Raw genomic sequence first — 21085 nt, 5'->3', positions numbered from 1 at the left:
TTAGAAGAAAAAGAAGAAGGAATAATTAGAAGAGGATGAAAAACAAGATGCATAAGATTATCTGAAGATATTGTGTAATTCTAGGTTATGATACACATGTACCAATCAACAATTGGTTAACAACCCTGGAGGAAAGAATGAAAGAGTACGGAAAGAAAATAAATAATGAAGCTAAAATAATGGAAATAAACAACAAAGAGGATTTAGTGGTAAGGACAAGTGAAGGGAGAATAAAAAAGTACAGAGAACTAAAAACAACAGAGAACTTGAAGAAATGGAGACCTGGTGACAGAGTACTACAACAGATATAAAAGGAAGGATAGGAGTGGCAAAGGAATCCTTCAGTAAAAGACAGAAATATTATGTAGTAAAAGTCTTACCTTAAGAGTTAAGAAGAGGTTTACCAAATACTATGCATGGAGTGTCTTGTATGAAAGTGAAGCATTGATGATGAGGAAGAGGGGGGACTAAATAGAGCCTTTTGGGATACAGATATGAAGAAGGATGAATTGAATAAGATAGACATATAAATTGAGGAATAATTAACAAACAGGATTAAATAAGAAAGAGCACTTATGCTGGAATTACACAAAAGTAAAGAAAACTGGTTAGGACATGTGATTAGAGGAATCTTGACAACTGCATTGGAAGGGGTCAGTAGAAAGAGAAAGTAAATCAGGAAAAAGGACAAAGTTAATAGATGAGGAAAGGACTGTAAACTAAGATAACAGAGGAGAAGGTTTGGAACAGAAATGAATAGAGGCAGTGGTGGCATAGAACACCAATTGCTGCCAGCTAGAACACCAGCCGATGATGATTGTACTTTTGAATCATCATCAAAGTAATTATAAATATTTTTTCAGTGTTCTAAGATTTGTTCCTTGGCTTAATTATTATTCTAGTTTTCCATTTTTGATAGTTCCCTATTTCTTTTTATTATTTTGTCTTTGGTACAATACCATGATAAATTAATGGTGAGGTTTCAGTAGCTCAGATCAATGCATTAGGGAAATTTTAAGAAATTACATTGATAGCACTTTACTTAAGAAGGTTTTGTAACAGCCATTTTAACCAATACATCAGTATATATTGTTGCTGAGATGTGTTTTTATAAATACATTTTCTGTTCAAAAAAAGCACAGACTGTTTTGTGGCATTCTGAACCGAAGTCAATAATTGTAGTTCAATATTCATTTTGATGTACTATTTAAAAAGGAACCAACAAATAAAAACAATATATAATGCTGAAGAAATCGGTTTAAAGAAACACTATCTGTTGTCAAAATTGCCTGGAAAGCCATCAGTATCAGAACAAAGGGTTGAATGAGCTTAAAAGGGATTCTAATATATTCATTGCTCATTGAAGCGTTGAGGTACAAATTCCAAAAACAACCATACATAGTATTCTATTGAAGTCTGACTAGTGTACATACAAAATTCAGATAATGCAAGAAATAAAACAGTAAAAAAAAATACTAGTTCACTGTTTTTAGACAGACAAATTTTTTTAGACAAAATTAGTGAATACAAATCATTTTTAAATGATGTCATTTTTACAGATGAGACTACTTTTTACCTAAATGGATGTAATACACACAATTCACAAACATGAGAATTTGGAAACTAATTTTCAAAATGTAATATTTGAGAAAGCGTATTGGCACACCTAAGTTAATGTTTGGTATGGTTTAATGAAAAATCATGTAATCGGACTTTTTTTCTTTGCTGAAAGAACTATTTACAAAAATGCTTATCTTGAATTTGTTAGATGACCATTGCTTTTCTTAACTAGAACTCAAAAATGTATCTCAAATTTATTTTCATTATGATAGTGAACCCTCTCACTTCAATGTATTGTTTAGCCAAACTGTGAATGGAAAATTTGCAGAAAAATGGATAGGACAAAAAGGCCTTTGAGAAGTCTAATCCCTTTACAATTTTCTCTTGTGTAAATACATTAAAAAATTGAACAAGGTCAATATACTTGACCTGAATACTTAAAGGTAAGAATTAAAGAAGCAATTACAAACATGACATAAATATTTGTGTACGGGCAAAACGTAAATATCTACTGAGCAATGAGTCATGCACATTGAATTGTTTCGACTGTATAACAAACGTGTTTGGGATGGAGTATTTGTCAAATAAGTCATGCCTTAAACTCCACCATTTTTTATGACCTTATCATTTTTAATTTCATCACAATGGTCTACAAATTAAAAACAACAGTTTGACAGAATTTCCATAAAATAAAAATTCTCATAAAAATTCATAAAAGAAGAATAGAATTATTCTAAAAAATAATATTGCAGTAGTTTTATTATACATCTGAACATTTTTTCAAAATTATTTTTTTTTATTAATAATTTTCTAATAAAACAAAATTTAAAAGAAAAACTTTGATTACAAAGATATAAAAATTAATGTGACTACCATTTTGAAATTGTAAATGACAAATTTTCTTTTTTTTTACTGAGAATGTCTTTTAAAGCCTGTATACCAAATTTTATTAAAATATTTCAATCCATTTCCGAGATATAAATCTGTATTGAAAAAACATAAAATTCAAAAGGAGTAAAAGTATCCAAAAATATGATGGGAAATTTTTTTTTTTAATTTTAATCTATTCCAAAAGTTTGTATGTCTCTGGATATTTCAAGCATTCTTGTATATGTATGGATATGTGGATGGTGTCTGATAGTAAATACAAACAAGAAAAATATTTTTTGTTATTTTCAATTTTTTTAGACTTCAAAATTAATATTTTCAAAATGTGTCATTAAAGAATTAAATTATTTAAATTAATTATTACTTTTTTTTACTATTTTCTCAGACAATAAATTTTTCCTTTTGTTTTAATAGATATATGGATTACACTAACAAAGTAACATCATTTAAAATGTGTAGGTTTCATACTTTCATAATACTAATATTCTTAGGAGAGGTCATTCCTAAGCAACCTGCATTAACTGTCACCAATTTTAAAAGTTTCATGATTTAATTTGCAGTTATAAATGAGTTAAAGTTGTAATTATAGTAAATATTATTTCATGTATAATGTTAAATATAATCTTAAATTATACATTATCATTTTTTTCACTTTTTTCAAAAATATTTCATTTCAAATCTCACAAGATCTGAAGAAAGATTCCAGGTTAAATATTTCACTTAAAATTTACGGAAGTGTGATTTTAGTAGGATGTTTTCAGGATATAGACTCTGAGGCGTATTCAAGACTTTTTTTGGCAAGTGCAATAGATTTTATATCATCGATTAAACAAATGCTTCTAGACTATAATTATAGCTTTAAATTACAATAATTATATATGGGCAATTGTGTAAAAAAAATATATTTTTATACCTCTAAGGAATACGTGAATACATGAGATCTTTTTCTTAAGAATATTTGAATGCAAGCAGTAAACCTTTGGAGACAGCACTAGTAATTAGGGTTCATGTGCGTTTTGTAAACTAATACAGTATCAGTAGTACAGTAGCCACCACGTGTGTTAGAACAGATGCTCATAACTCAATCTTCTGTAATGACACAATGTATTTCATAACAGTACTACTTGGTGATAATAAAAGCAAAAATTTTGTAAGATTAAGTAACCTTTCAAAAAAACAAAGCTATAGGAGTTTACAGGTATTAACTGATTTTAATTTACAAAAGACTGACCAAATTACTGACCATCATACTGGCAGGCTATCAAAATTCAAGAAAATTTTAAATAACATTGGGAGTAGTGAGAGTTCTATACTCACAACTTTAATTAACAATTTGGGTATGCAGAAAAGTAATCAAAAAACTTGTTCGAAAACTGCATTTACTTCAACAGAAACAATTAATTTTGACAATGCACAGGACATGCTGGAGTGTGCCACTGATAAATCATAACTTTCTTGCAATCATAAGCATACAACCTAGTTTAGTTTCTGGTACAACCCAGAAACCAAAGCCCAATCATCATAGAACATAGAGTAAGCCAGCATCTACACAATGGTAAAAATAAAAAGTAAGTGATGAGCAAAGTAAAAATTATGAAAACTGATTTTTTTTTCAACTATTGCAGAATTGTATATCACAAACAAATTTTGACCAGTAGATCAAAATATTAGCAAATAGAACAATCTGGAGGTTCTTTATAATCTTTGTGATGCACAATGACCAAACCTATAGGAATCGTGCAAGTGGCAGCTAGATAAATAATTTACCTTTTGGTCACATCAAATCCAGGATTTCTTGGTATAGAACAGAATTCTTCAGGTTCATTAAGCTCCTTATTCACTGCACATGCAATTACGCAATTTCTCATTGCCCCTAAAGCTGAAGATGTAACTGAACGGACCTTCTTTGACAGCTTGGAGGACAAAATGATAATCATGTCATGAAAGCACAACTTTAAGCCATACCAAAAGAGAATTATGAAATATGTTTCTGGCAATTTAAGGACCGCACGGTTAAGTGTGTTGTCACAAGGAGGACTACTTTAAAGGGACTAGGATTGGAAGTCATACGATTAACTATTTTTTTCTATGGCCTAGGGTCAGATATACTTTTTGGACAAACCTCCTAAATTTCCTGAAACCTTATTACAATTTCCTGAAAAATGTTTCAACTTAACCCAGATATAAAGTCTTCCGAATAACATTCATGGTCTATTATTATTCCTCAAATATTCTTAGGTAATATACTAATACCTAATACTATGAAAACTGTATGTTATTTGGTATATAAACTTCATACCTGGAACATGTTACTGAAATATTCTGTATGTCACCCCATGCTAATATGTGAAATGTGGTACTATCATAGCTTGTGCATATATTATACATATTCTAATCAGACTGCACAAGTTTTGAGGACTTTGTTATCTGATTAGGCCATCTATCAAATTATACTGGGTAGGTATGTCTTTAAAGAGTTATCTTTAAAATATCATGTAGTTCATCAGGGAACAGCTGAGGATATTCTGTATACAATGTTACGGAGCATCCATTTTAGGATGTGTTTGTGTTATGTATCAGTTTTCATCCAGTCAAAATGGCCAGTTTTCATAAGACGAAAACAGGGTACACTTCACCCAAAATAACACATATATTAACGCAAGACTAAATGTTTCAAATTGTAACTAAAACTTTTTCAAATATTTCTTTTCCCCATTAATTTTCATTACTGTATGTGATAATAAATAAACCTCAAAATGTTTCCAGGTAAATGCGCAAAATGCAACTGAAAACCAAATATAACGGTCTATCTAATCGTTCTTAAGTGTTGACATTATAGATAAAAGCAGAAAAGCAGATACTTTTCAAATGAAAAAAATATCAGCAAACTGCATATATTACTTATATTTTAATTATGAAAAATTAGTATATTTATTTAAATAGCAAAGAAAAGTAACTTATGTACCTTTCAAAAAAGTCTTTTACACAATGGATGATAATGTTGTATATTTGAGTACAAGTAGGAGACAAAGTAACATCAGGATTGCCTAATTCTGAACCAACTTCAAAAAGAGGATCATCACCTAATAGAGCTCTATTTAACATTTTCAGATTTGAACATATTAAACTGAAACATTAAAAACAGAGAACAAAGTGAAAATATGAATATAAAATTCTAATCAATCATAAAAATGTTTTAAAATATTACACTTAGAACAGTATTATAACCCAAATTATAAAATATGTGATTATTGATAAAATCAAAATTTATTCAATGTAAAAAATTTATTTATACAATGTATATTAAAATTATATAAAATAAAATATATAAGTAATATAGTACATAAGTAAGTGCTTCATCTACGTGGTTTAGACATAAACTGTTTAGATTTTATTGAAATAAATTTACTTATTTTTTCTGTTAATACTGTTACATGCTTCACAAAGATTAATATTTCTTCAGAACAGATTTTTAACACAAAAAAATTCATTTTTTTACTAACTAATTCACAGAAATAAAATACATTACCTTGCTGTAAAATTAAAATTTGTGGTAGATAATGAAACCAACCTTCTGATACCATACCTGAATTTATTTTCGAATTATAGATTAATAATTCTCAATTATATTTATTCTCAAAGCAACGCATGCTTACACCCAATTACAGTTATTTCACATAGATGAATTTTGGAATGTGAAACAACAAAACCTGTCTGCGACTTGAACCCAGAACCTTCTAGATGAAAGCCTACATCACCATAAAGGTAAAGTGGCAAAAATTTATGTTATATTAATTTATAATTAAATTAAATGTATTATTACTTCCCAATGCCTACCCTAGTGCTCATACTTTACTTGTTTGTTAATTATGCTTTTTATTCTAGTATTTTTTTTATTGTATATATTTTATCAAGTATTAGAGATTTGAATTTATTAAATTATTTCTAAGTTGAAAAGTAAAATTTTGTGTTCGGAAATATGTGTTTATTCTTTCTAATGTAATCAGCATACTTAGATTTTTGTTTATTATATGTATTTACCTTTGTAAATATTCCTGAAAGTGTATTTAAAAAATTATCTATCATATTTAAGGAGAGGTTTTTGCTCTCTCTCCAATTTTCTTTATAGAGAGAGATTTTTTATTAATTTTTTTTGTTTTTTTTTTTATTTATGTGTATGTATATAACTTTAAAGAATATAAAAATTATTTTTTTAATGTGAATTTATCAATTTTATTTTTAAATTTTAATTTATTGATGCATAAATAAAGTTTTTATCTGAAAATACCAGTTTTTGAAATTACAAAAATACCATGTAGGATTCCCATGCAATAAAAATGATTAGTTTACTAAGGGAACTTTCATTCAACCAACTTTTATGGCTTCTACCAGATTCCAAGCCACATGATTACCTACCTAGAATACTACAGATTCTGCATAAAATTTTACACTTCCAAAAGTAGACTGGTTCATTATAATCTAAAAGAATGTGACAAACCACTATATACCAATTAAACAGGGTGCAACAAATTGGAGCAACATCAGAAGGCATGAAAAATCCATTGTTGGTAGCAAGTGCCAACAATTCACTCTGTCAGACATCTGAAATTTTACAAAGCACGCATCAAAATCAGAATTCTAGCATTTTTTTTTTTTTTTTTTTTTTGTCTTCCGTCATTTGACTGGTTTGATGCAGCTCTCCAAGATTCCCTATCTAGTGCTAGTCGTTTCATTTCAGTATACCCTCTACATCCTACATCCCTAACAATTTGTTTTACATATTCCAAACGTGGCCTGCCTACACAATTTTTCCCTTCTACCTGTCCTTCCAAAATTAAAGCGACTATTCCAGGATGCCTTAGTATGTGGCCTATAAGTCTGTCTCTTCTTTTAACTATATTTTTCCAAATGCTTCTTTCTTCATCTATTTGCCGCAATACTTCCTCATTTGTCACTTTATCCACCCATCTGATTTTTAACATTCTCCTATAGCACCACATTTCAAAAGCTTCTAACCTTTTCTTCTCAGATACTCCGATTGTCCAAGTTTCACTTCCATATAAAGCGACACTCCAAACATACACTTTCAAAAATCTTTTCCTGACATTTAAATTAATTTTTGATGTAAACAACTTATATTTCTTACTGAAGGCTCGTTTAGCTTGTGCTATTCGGCATTTTATATCGCTCCTGCTTCGTCCATCTTTAGTAATTCTACTTCCCAAATAACAAAATTCTTCTACCTCCATAATCTTTTCTCCTCCTATTTTCACATTCAGTGGTCCATCTTTGTTATTTCTACTACATTTCATTACTTTTGTTTTGTTCTTGTTTATTTTCATGCGATAGTTCTTGCGTAGGACTTCATCTATGCCGTTCATTGTTTCTTCTAAATCCTTTTTATTCTCGGCTAGAATTACTATATCATCAGCAAATCGTAGCATCTTTATCTTTTCACCTTGTACTGTTACTCCGAATCTAAATTGTTCTTTAACATCATTAACCGCTAGTTCCATGTAAAGATTAAAAAGTAACGGAGATAGAGAACATCCTTGTCGGACTCCCTTTCTTATTATGGCTTCTTTCTTATGTTCTTCAATTGCTACTGTTGCTGTTTGGTTCCTGTACATGTTAGCAATTGTTCTTCTATCTCTGTATTTGAACCCTAATTTTTTTAAAATGCTGAACATTTTATTCCAGTCTACATTATCAAATGCCTTTTCTAGGTCTATAAACGCCAAGTATGTTGGTTTGTTTTTCTTTAATCTTCCTTCTATTATTAATCTGAGGCCTAAAATTGCTTCCCTTGTCCCTATACTTTTCCTGAAACCAAGTTGGTCTTCTCCTAACACTTCCTCCACTCTCCTCTCAATTCATAGAATTCTAGTTAAGATTTTTGATGCATGACTAGTTAAACTAATTGTTCTGTATTCTTCACATTTATCTGCCCCTGATTTCTTTGGTATCATTACTATAACACTTTTTTTGAAGTCTGACGGAAATTCCCCTTTTTCATAAATATTACACACCAGTTTGTATAATCTATCAATCGCCTCCTCCCCTGCACTGCGCAGTAATTCTACAGGTATTCCGTCTATTCCAGGAGCCTTTCTGCCATTTAAATCTTTTAATGCTCTCTTAAATTCAGATCTCAGTATTGTTTCTCCCATTTCATCCTCCTCAACTTCCTCTTCTTCCTCTATAAAACCATTTTCTAATTCATTTCCTCCGTATAACTCTTCAATATATTCCACCCATCTATCGACTTTACCTTTCGTATTATATATAGGTGTACCATCTTTGTTTAACACATTATTAGATTTTAATTTATGTACCCCAAAATTTTCCTTAACTTTCCTGTATGCTCCGTCTATTTTACCAATATTCATTTCTCTTTCCACTTCTGAACACTTTTCTTTAATCCGCTCTTCTTTCGCCAGTTTGCACTTCCTGTTTATAGCATTTCTTAATTGCCGATAGTTCCTTTTACTTTCTTCATCACTAGCATTCTTATATTTTCTACGTTCATCCATCAGCTGCAATATATCGTCTGAAACCCAAGGTTTTCTACCAGTTCTCTTTATTCCGCCTAAGTTTGCTTCTGCTGATTTAAGAATTTCCTTTTTAACATTCTCCCATTCTTCTTCTACATTTTCTATCTTATCTTTTTTACTCAGACCTCTTGCGATGTCCTCCTCAAAAATCTTCTTTACCTCCTCTTCCTCAAGCTTCTCTAAATTCCACCGATTCATCTGACACCTTTTCTTCAGGTTTTTAAACCCCAATCTACATTTCATTATCACCAAATTATGGTCGCTATCAATGTCTGCTCCAGGGTAAGTTTTGCAGTCCACGAGTTGATTTCTAAATCTTTGTTTAACCATGATATAATCTATCTGATACCTTGCAGTATCGCCTGGCTTTTTCCAAGTGTATATTCTTCTATTATGATTTTTAAATTGGGTGTTGGCAATTACTAAATTATACTTCGTGCAAAACTCTATAAGTCGGTCCCCTCTTTCATTCCTCTTGCCCAGCCCGTATTCACCCACTATATTTCCTTCCTTGCCTTTTCCAATGCTTGCATTCCAATCTCCAACTATTATTAAATTTTCATCTCCTTTTACGTGTTTAATTGCTTCATCAATCTCTTCGTATACACATTCTACCTCATCATCATCATGGGCGCTTGTAGGCATATAGACGTTAACAATCGTTGTCGGTTTAGGTTTTGAATTTATCCTTATTACAATGACTCTATCGCAATGCGTCTTGAAATACTCCACTCTCCTCCCTATTTTCTTGTTCATCACGAAACCTACTCCTGCCTGCCCATTATTTGATGCTGAGTTAATTACTCTAAAGTCACCCGACCAAAAGTCGCCTTCCTCTTCCCACCAAACCTCACTAATTCCTACTATATCCACGTTTACCCTATCCATTTCCCTTTTTAAATTCTCTAGCCTACCAACCTTTTTTAAGCTTCTAACATTCCACGCTCCGACTCGTAGAATGTTATTTTTTACTTTTCTGGTGACCCCTTCCTTAGTAGTCCCCACCCGGAGATCCGAATGGGGGACTATTTTACCTCCGGAATATTTTACCAAGGAAGGCGCCTCCATTATTGCTTTTGAAAATGCAGAGCCACATTTTCTTGGAAAAAAAACAGCTGTAGTTTTCCATTGCTTTCAGCTGCGCAGTACTCAGAGGACTGAGTGATGCTGATATGGCCGTTTAAGTCATTGTGACTTACGCCCCTAACAACTACTGAAAGAGCTGCTGCCCTCTTTCAGGAATCATTCCTTAGTCTGGCTCTCAACAGATACCTCTCCGATATGGTTGCACCTTCGGTCCAGCTACTCTGTATCCCTGAGCACTCAACCCCCCTCACCAACGGCAAGGTCTCATGATTCATAGAGGAGGTGATTCATTGCTAGCATACTTAATGAAAATCCAAACAACAGAAACTGATGATTTTCTGCTGTCCCTATTGCTGAGAACAGACAAATGTGAGAATGTTCAGACTATTAGATATGTAGTGAACATGTCATCACTTACCACTTATTTCCTGTTTAGCCTGTGGGAATCACTGTCAGGTATTACTTCAGAAGATGAATGAGGATGATATGTATGAGTGTAAGTGAAGTGTAGTCTTGTACAGTCTCAGGTCGACCATTTCTTAGATGTTTGGTTAATTGAAACCCAACCACCAAAGAACACCAATATCTGCGATATAGTATTCAAATCCATATAAAAGTAACTGCCTTTACTAGGATTTGAAAGTTGGAACTCTCTACTTTGAAATCAGCTAATTTGTGAAGACATGTTCATCACTAGACCAATCCAGTGAGTTAGACTACAGACTTAAAGAACAAATGTTTTATCCCAGGCATAATTATTTTCTGATAGAAGGAGGCCAAGTGAAAAAAGAACCTCATTTTCAACATTCAACTGAAAATATATCTTACCCCTGAAGATGTATTGATAAAATTGTTTGGACAAGTCAATGAATAGCATTTGTAAAAAATAAATTAAAAAATTAATGAAGTGAAAGCTGAGGAAATTTTGTACATAAAAAATGAAGTACTGAATACAAAAAAAAGTGTGAACAAGATGGATTTTTTATCTCCTTTCACCAAAGAACAGAGAAAAACATTTAGTAGCTAAGATCCAACTTCAGCATTTTTAAAGAGGTGACGAATTTCTTTTGAAACCTTGGATATTGAGACTTGAATCTTGCCTTTTACTACTTAAGTGAAAGAAGCAAGTAACTCACTTTTTTTAGGAAAAGCAAAAATAATTTTTTCTCCAGAAAAGATCTTAGTTATTATACACTAATATTCAGATGAATAGTATGCTAAAATTTAGTTTTGTTGCTTAAATACAATTTATGCTCTAATAATACTTAAATAATGACCTTAAATGCAATTTATCCTGTTAGTGTTACTTAAATAATGATAACTGTCACAACATAAATGGTATGATCTGACTCATCTACCATACAGACCTGACTTGGCAACAGTGTTGATAACACAATAATAAACAATGGCAGTAATAGGAATCTCAATTCAATTCAGTATTCATCATGGCAGTACTCAATTCAATATGTGAAATATATATTAGTTTTAAAAATCTGATGTCGACAACACATTACTTCCTTGTACACCTATTAAATTACATAAACACATTTTTTGTTGCACTTCATTTAAACTTATTTCATTTGAAAGTGAGATACGATCCTCCAATTCTTTAATAAAGTGGACAGTTACACAATTGCTGAAATATTAGTTTTTATTAACATCAAATATTTATACAATTATTAATTCAACAATCTTACCTGAAATATTAGTAGAGTAAAAATCCCTTTATTACTCTTTAAATAAATGTATGTCTTATATCCACCTGATACTGTGTTTCTTAAATTATTATGATGAAACCATCAATAAAATGAAAACAAAAATGAATAATCGGATGTTTCACCAAATCTGATGTGGACACTACATGACTTACTTGTATGCCTATTAAATTACATATATATATTTTTTTAAATAAAAAGTACATAAAATTTTATTTCATTAATAACTGGAAGTTTGATTTGAACCAATATGCTTTCCCCTTATAAGATCCAAATATTTCATTAACTAAAATTTCATTTGGCTATAACTCTGGAAACAATGAAAATGTACCACTTATGATAGATCGTTGAAAAGCTCTCAATAAGGGATTATTACTGCAGTTACGAAAAAGTCCAAAATCCAAATTTTTTTTTGGGTTTTGGGCTTTTTTGGAGACTTTTTGTTCAGTCGATTGCAATCAAAAGGGAAGGTGCACAACTAGATGTTACAACAGTCCAACATCCTACGGCTAATCATTTTTGAGTTATGCGAGACACATACGTTTGTACATACAAATGTACACACATCACGCTGAAAGTAGTCAAAATGGATTCAGGGATAGTCATTTCTGTTGAAATCTGAAAAACGAAATTTTTCAGGATCACATTACTTCTTTTAATTTGTATAAAGAAGTAAAAATGTTCAGCTCTATTCTATATGAATTCTGATTTCATGAACAAGCTCAAGTAACATCATACATATCTATTTGATTAATATTACCCATCCAAAAAAAGTAAATAAAAAAAAGAAAAAACAGCTGTGGAGATAAAACACAATTATAATGAAACAGAGTATAATCTTCTACTATTAAAAGCAATATCAATTCGTAGCTAAGATGATTTTAAATTAAGAGAATAAATTGTGATAGTTTGCAGACATCTGGTTTCTACAGAGTAGGAATTAGAAAGACAATTCAGATGTACACAATTAAGCAGTAGTACAGATCAAGAGCCACATTTCCTACTACTAGACTATTTATTTTGCATATACACTACAGAACTCTAATAAAGCACATAAGTACTGAAAGTAAGAAAATTATAACATTAATTTTTTACATTAAGTTTCACAGAGTGAAAAGTTCACCAGACTTAAAAGTTAATACTTTATTTATCAACCAAACATAAAAATACCTATAAATATATGTCATTACATCAACAATAATAATAATAATAATAAATAAATATTGTAAAAATATAATTACTTAATAATCGCTTGGAATATTTTTGATTCAAAGTTGTTATAAAAATACGTCATTACTGGTGATTTTCCAGAACTGGTCTGCAATACAATCCCTTCAAGCTTACATAGTATTGGACCAATTTTATTATTTACAGACATTAAATGCCCCATAACCTTATTTCTCTTTTCAATCATAACATCAAAGAATTCCTGTTGAATAATACACAAAATTGTTCTTTTAAAGAATTGTTACTTAAAAATATTTCAAAAACAAACTAAAATTATTTAGTAATTTTTATCCTAGCTGCAGATCCTGAAATTATACATGATAAGGAATAAATTTTGAGTTTTGATCTGCTCTGTTCCTAAGATAAAATAAGAAGTCTAATGTTGTCCAAGAGATCAGGTTTCACTTCTCCCCAGGCACTGACTTATGACTGTTGTCATCAGTCAATAAAAAATAGGCATCTCGTTCCACAAAATCCTTATTTTTTTATTTTATATATATATAAAATTCTTTTATAAGGGGCACAAGGAAAAACTGGAAAAATTAGATTAAGTATAATGAATTAAATGATATTTAACACATCAAACAAGTATTTACTAGTGTTCTGCGAAAAGTACAATGCTATACAACAGAATAGCATCCTCCTCTCGAGTATGAGTAGTATGGCATCCATTATTTCCCTCCACTGCAACTCTCTGCCAATCCCTGTTAACCACTTGTAAGAAAGATATCAGCTGCCACTTTGAAAGAGAAAATTTTATGAAAAATTGTTACACAGATTTCATTCCACCTAACAGCAAAATTACACAAAATTGGTAAATGCATTTATCTGAAACTGCAAAAACAGACTATGTAATAAACAGTTTGGTTGAAATCTACAAACATAAAATAGAACAATTGTCAACACATTGATTAAATGTGGTACTTTGCAAACAAGCTTATTATTGATTTGAAGGGTTATCACTTGTATTTCTATTGACTAATCTTTTATTTTAATTTTATATCTCAGGAGGCACTTAAAACAGTCCCAAAAAAAAAACAAGCACTAAAATTATTAACTTGCAGTCAAATTATTTACAGCATTTTTTTTATATAAATACATTTCTGCCCTGTTTTTGGTGAAATATATATATTTTTTTTATAATTTAAATACTCAGAAATAAAGGAAATAAATGTTGAACTTCTGTTGCAAGATAACTGCTTTTAATTGAAAATGCAATCTACCCTCCTTTCAGCTTTACAATAAAACTTATTCAGTGCAGTATTTTGAACCTGTATGGTCATAATAAATATATATATATATATATATACACAAGGACTGTACAGAAAGTAATGTCATACATTTTAATGCGAAGTGACTGTACGTTGCAGCGCTCTATCATCCGCTGGGATTGATGGTGGTATAAGTCAACTATCAAGCAAGTACTTGCTCAGTTGTCTCCAAGCTCTCAAAGGTGAAGGATGGGTGATTTTGTAAACCTCTGTTTCATCTCTTGTGCAATCGCAATGCAGCGTTCACTGGAAAAAATATATGTAATCAAATTTTGTATAAGCAAAGCAAGTTTGCAGGGGAAACTTTTCCAATGGTTGAACAGGCCTTCGGGGATGAGTATTTATCACAAAGACAAGTCTCCAGACGGCACAAGGAATTTTTGAAAGGCCATGAAGAGGTTGATGATGAAGCTCACGCTGGACGCCCATCAAACTCCTAAAATGACAAAAATGTGACTTGTGTGAAAGAACTTTTGCATACAGACCGTTGAATAAGTAAATGGCCGACATGTTAAATATTCCAAAAACTATTGTCCATGAGATTGTGACCAAGGGTTTGCACATGAGAAAAGTGTGAGTGAAGGTTGTCCTAAGAATTTTGATTGACAACCAAAAATCTAGCCGTGGAAATTTTTTTATTTATTTTTTTTTTTGTGGGCGAAAAACGCCTGGGTGTTATCATCGCCCGGTAGTTATTAGTAAAAGGGTAAAATAACTCCGAAATAATAAACCATACAAGGTGTAAACGTAATATTAATCATATAATAAAAATTTACTAAAACAATCCAAGAAGGCAAAATAAAACCCAAAACTAATACCACAGACAAAGTTGATAAAATACAAAAGTTAAAATAACAGAATAAAGAAAGTATAAAAACTTACCCAACTCCGATGGGTTGTGCAAAAATCCCCTCCCCGTATAGTAAAATTAAACACATAGAACCAAAAAATCAAATCGAAAATAAAGGTTAAAATCATTAAAAAACTCTCCTTACAGAAAAACATATATGAGTATATTAGATCCTTTGCAGTAACCCAGTACTATGCAAAAAGAGAAACATCCGTTCCAAGATCCCACTATCGTCGCACAAGATATCACAGATGTTTCCGGGTATATTAAACTGACGATGCAATGCCGCATAACATATGCAGTCCATGAGAATGTGGTGCACAGTCATGTAGCAGTTGCATCGTGTGCACAGGGGTGGGTCTTCTCCTGACATTAGATATTCGTGTGTGATCCTCGTATGCCCCAACCGTAACCGGCAGAGGACCACTTCCTCATGATGAGAGTTCCTGCAAGAGGAGCCCCACGGCAACACTGAATCTTTAATCCGTTGAAGTTTATTATTGATGGCAGCCGTCCAGCCACTTTGCCACCTTGCTCGCAATGATTGTTTTATATGATTGATAAAATCAAAGGTAGTAACTTGGGTGGTGAAAGGAGGCTGAATACACGCTTCTTTGGCAGCAGAATCTTCCCTCTCGTTACCAAGAATTCCAACGTGGCTAGGGATCCAGCAAAAACCTACCCCCCTGTTTCATTTATCTAAGTCAGCGATTTTATCATATATGCCAATGACGACAGGATGTCCGGAATAAAGGTTTTCCAACGCCTGGAGAGCACTGTACGAGTCACTGCAAATAAGAATGCTCCTATATTTAGGGCCAACAATACTTAGAGCCCTATCCACAGCGAGCAGTTCCGCAATGAACACACTCGTAACACCGGGTAGACCAAACATATAAGTCTGTTCATTGAAAACAAAAGCACAACCAACGTTACAGTCATGTTTCGACCCATCAGTGTATACCACTACGTCTGGGTTCGACTTGGTGAGGAGAAACTGAAACATCTGCTAGAAAACAATAGGTGGCGTTGATTGTTTATCATACATTGTAAGATCAAACGTAAAATTTACATGGTTTATTCTCCACAGGGGATTCGAGCACGGACATGATGGAAAGAACAAGGGAGTGCCAACATTCATACGCTGCAGCAGACGTTGTGTACGGACACCCACAGGCGCAGTACGACGTGGACGGTCCTCATACTTCCTCAAATTAGGATTCTTAAGAACTGGGTCAAAAGCTGGGTGATTCGGCTGTCCACTGAGACGGGCAAAATAAGACAACAAAAGCTGGTCTCGTCTATCCCAAAGTGATGGCTCGCCACTGTCTACAAGTAACCTTGCGATAGGGCTTGATCTAAATGCACCTGTGGTAAGCTGAAGAAAAGAATGATGCACACCGTCCAGCATCTTAAGTACGGTTTGACGAGCTGAAGAATAGGCGACACAACCATAATCCAAACGGCAACGAACAAGGGAGTAGTAAAAACGTAACATACATGACCCCCCAGTTGGTGTTACTAACGGCCCGCATCATATACAAAAGTTTGGAACACTTAGTCCTCAATTCCTTTATATGTGTGATCTAGGTAAGACGGCTATAAAAAATCAAACCCAGAAACCTGACGCAAGTAGAGACAGCAATAAGCTCTCTGTTCAGAAAAACCCGCGGATTAGAAGGGTTCTGTAGCCGAGAAAAGACTACACACTTCGTTTTGTCAGGTGAAAATGTGAAACCAGTAGTCCTTGACCAAGCCTCAAGGCGAAATATAGTGTTCTGTATCAGTCGCTCCGCAGTGGGTGTAGAGCGGCTCGCAACGTAAATAACAAAATCATCAACGAAAAGACAACAAGAGACAGGAGCATGTACACAATCGGTAATGCTGTTCATGGCAACAGAAAACAAGGTGGCACTTAATACACTACCTTGAGGTACCCCATTTTCCGAGACGACACTGTCTGAAAGTGAATCATCTACACAAACACGAAACGTCCGGTGATTCAAGAATCCCCGGATAAAAGCAAGCATATTGCCAGTGATCCCCACCTCCTAAGGGTGTTAAGAATGCCACGTCGCCAGGCCGTGTCATACACCTTTTATATATCAAAGAAGATAGCAATGAGGTGTTGGCGGTTCAGGAAGGCGTTTTGTATGGCTGTCTCCATCGACACCAAATAGTCAATGGAAGATCTCCCCTGATGTGTGGAGACAGTGGTCAGAAACTGCGGAACAGTGTGGTTACCGACCACACTGTTCCGAAGAAAGAAAGCCATGTTTCTCCAAGTACCTTGCAAGCCTGCGGTTCACCATCCTCTCCATTATTTTACACAATACGCTTGTTAAAGAAATAGGGCGGTAGCTTAAGGGAACGGTTTTCTCTTTACCAGGCTTTAGTACTGGTATAATAAATGCTTCTGACGGGCAGAAAGACTTGTCCGGAGAATAAACCATTCTAAATACTCAAAAGATGTTGTAGTGCTGAGTCAGGAAGGTGCAAAAGCATACAAAGGCGAACGTTGTCTGGCCCAGGGGAAGTGTCACGCGAGTTCCTAAGTGCGTGCAACAATTCTTTAAGTAAGAATGGAGTGTTTAATTCACCAACCGAAACACTAATATTCAACGCCAATAATTCCATCTGTGCTTTGTACCTCTGAAAGTCGTTACTATATGACGAAGTGAAAGACACCGAGCGGAAAGATTTCGCTAAAGCATTTGCTACAGCCGAAGATGATATAAGGAGTTCTCCCTCATCGACGAGACCGAGAATAGATTGCCCTGGCGACCTGAAAATTGCATGGATTTTTCTCCACACAGTAGACGTGGGAGTAGTACGTGAGATGGATTTCACATACTTCATCCAAGAATTCCTCTTAGCGGTCAAGAAGACCCGAAGGCACACCGCCCTAGCCCTGCGGTACATATCTAGATGTTCAGTTGTAGGTCTATTATTGAATTTGCGTAGTGCTCACCATCGATTCCGAATAGCACACCTGCAATCATCATTCTACCATGGAACGGAAGGACGTTTAGGATTACCCGATGTTTGTGGGACATATCTGCTGGCAGTTTCAAGTATGTTGGACGTAAGAGAGGAAAGTTGCTCAAGGACGTTCGCACCGACGTCACACTACGATTGGAAGGTCGTACGATATCCATCCCAATCCGCCTTTTCAACAATCCACCTCCATGACCTTCTCCGAATCTCGTGGTCCACACCGAAACGAATAACAATTGGTTTATGGTTGCTGCCATAAAAATCATCACAAACAGACCAATCAAAATGAGGGAGTAAATCCGGCGGGCAGATGGAGAGATCGACATTAGACACAGTACCAGATGATAAAGACATGAATGTATGAGATTCATCATTCAGCAAACAAGTCCTGTCTCACATTGTGTACTATATTTCCCAGAGTGGAGCAGAAAGTCGAGCCCCAAGAAACATGGTGGGCATTGAAGTCTCCTACTATTAATGATGGAGATGGTATTTGTGCGAGGAGGTTTGAGATATCCAGAGCACTGAACTCAGTGTTCGGCGAGAGATAAAGATTGCAGATATGCAACTTGAAGGGGACAGAGATCTTCACTGCAACAGCAGGAACGAGAGTGGTCAGTCGAATCCTTGTAGCCGATATCTCATCCCTCATGAAAATAGCCACTCCACCACTCTCTCTACCGTCCACCACACAGTCGAATCTCTCACAAAAGTATCCCCTGAGTGCGATTGGGTCATGCCGCAGAAGATGAGTTTCCTGGAAACACATGACAATCGGATCATGTGCGTGCGCCAGTACTCTAATTCTTCAATGCGGGACCGAATACCTCGAACATTCCACTGAATAATGTTCATAAAATTAAAATAAAGTAAAAAATATAAATATAATAACAATAAATGTATTCAGGAAACCATATAGAATTCAGTTGTACGTGATTCTATTTTTCTTTTTTGTGTTCTTCAACTTAGAAAACTCCGACGCCTTTGGATCGGGAGGTTCCTCAACCATATCCTCCAGTATATGGGGTGACGGCAGAGGAGATTTATGAGAACGGGATGTCGCTACTGACATCCCAGAGGGGGTGGTCATGCGGGTCACTTTCGTGGGGACCTTGTTAGTTGGCTTACCGCCATCTGTGGTAGCCTCTGCCCGTACCGGCAGCACGTTGGGAGCTGGAACTTTTGTATGGACCACACTGTTGGATTCAGTTATTGCGACGCAGGACTTTTCACTCACCCTTGTCAGCCTGGAAATAGTGACCGTAAGGGAAGTAACCTGATCAGAAAGCATCTGAACGAGTTTCTTAAGTTCTGTGCAGGATCCGCACTGTGGAGTATGAACAGGTGAAGCAGCCTGTTTTGACGCAGCAGTGGCGAAGGACACATCAGGTTGAACGAGGTTCCGTGAGTTAACTATCTTCCTATACTCCCTGCGTGCAGCCGGGAAAGATAGTTTCTGCTCAGTACAGATCTTGAGAATCGCCTTCTCTTCCTTAAAGGTTGGGCAATCTCAGGAGCGAGCCGTATGCGAACCATTGCCAGTTTGCACATTTTTCTCTTTCCTCGCAGTTAGCATCACTGTGGCCTTCGGTAGCACATCGAGCACAGATCTCCGACCTCGAGCAAGATGTTATAGTGTGACCGTACCTTTGGCACCTGAAACACCGCCGTAGGTTGGGAATGAACTGGCGTACTCGAATGGAGAGGTAACCCACTCTAATCCTCTCTGGAGGAACAGGAAGACTGAATGTCAGTATAAGGGACGGCGTCGGTTCTTCTGTCCCGTTCAGCCGTTTCATCATACGTTTCACCTCTACAACACCTTGAGTACTAAGTTCATCAGCAATTTCCTCCAAATTCATTTTCAGAAGGTCAAGACAAAAAATCACTCCTTGGCTGGTATTTAGGGTCTTGTGGCATCCCGTACTTATGATTATGCCGCCCATATTGGACAGACATAACAAAGACCGACTCTGCTCGTCGTTAAATGTTTCCACCAGAATTGTCCCATCACGTAATTTCTTAATGTTCTTCGGAGAACCAATACATCCTGTGATGCATTTATTAATCAAGAAAGGCGAGACCTTTTGAAGAAAGCCACCTTCCTGATTATTCCTAACAACAACAAAAAGCAAACATTCTTGCACCTAACACCATTTCCATCGGCTGTAGCAAAATTATCCTCGTCAGACGAAGCTGATCGAGGCCTTTTCACCAGACTTAAATTGGTGATTTTTTCTGATGGACCACTAACCATCATAGAATTTACTGTAGGAACTCAAATTTTGGTCCCACGAGAACCGGCGATACAATAGTCCACTCCAGCAGAGCGCACGCGTACTGGAGCTAGAGCTAAATACAACTGGGTTCGCCCTGGTGCCCAGAGGACATCGTTCGAGACTCACTACATAGAGTCATTCACCCATCGGCACGATAGTTCCCACCTTGGGTTACGGTTGCATTTCGTACGATGTCACAACACCACTAAGTGTAAGTGAAAGAGAAAACTGTGTTGGATGTTGTTTTGTAGTCGAGTAAATGTATATGTTGTAATTCATGTAATGTACCTGGTGTAGTATACATGTATAGTGAAAAGTGTTCTGCAGCTAAGTGTGTACTGGGAAGAAAAGCTGCAGAGGCTAGGCCCGTGGGGATGCTAACCCCCAAAGAATAAGACTCCCCTACGTGGAAATTTGTCAAGGCGTTTTGGAAATGTATGAAAATAATCCTCACTTTTTGGACAATGTTATCATGGGTGATGAAATGTGGGTATTCCAGTACAACCCCAAAATGAACAGGCAAAGTGGCACACCTTGGCGCCCCCTCACCCCAAGAAGGCTCAAATGAGCTAATCAAACATCAAGATCATGCTCATTGTGTTTTTTGATATCAAGGTGACAATTTTTTGAAGAATTTTAATGTGCAGGAATTATTATT

At 34.7% G+C, this 21085-nt stretch overlaps 1 protein-coding gene across 1 annotated transcript in view; it reads right to left on the bottom strand.

The window, feature by feature from the left end:
- Dhc98D (Dynein heavy chain at 89D) overlaps positions 1-21085 on the bottom strand; it is a 392049-nt gene that overhangs the window by 268007 nt on the left and 102957 nt on the right. Inside the window, exons 19-20 of the mRNA XM_075354119.1 lie at positions 13045-13232; positions 5414-5575 (exon numbers count right to left, since the gene is read on the bottom strand). Coding sequence (XP_075210234.1) covers positions 5414-5575; positions 13045-13232 — 350 coding nt within the window. The remainder of the gene's footprint in view (positions 1-5413; positions 5576-13044; positions 13233-21085) is intronic.

This window comes from Lycorma delicatula, chromosome 1, assembly GCF_047948215.1.
Source record: "Lycorma delicatula isolate Av1 chromosome 1, ASM4794821v1, whole genome shotgun sequence".
NCBI lineage: Eukaryota > Metazoa > Arthropoda > Insecta > Hemiptera > Fulgoridae > Lycorma > Lycorma delicatula.
Note: the sequence above shows the minus strand (reverse complement) of the source record. Positions and strands in the feature narration are given on the sequence as shown.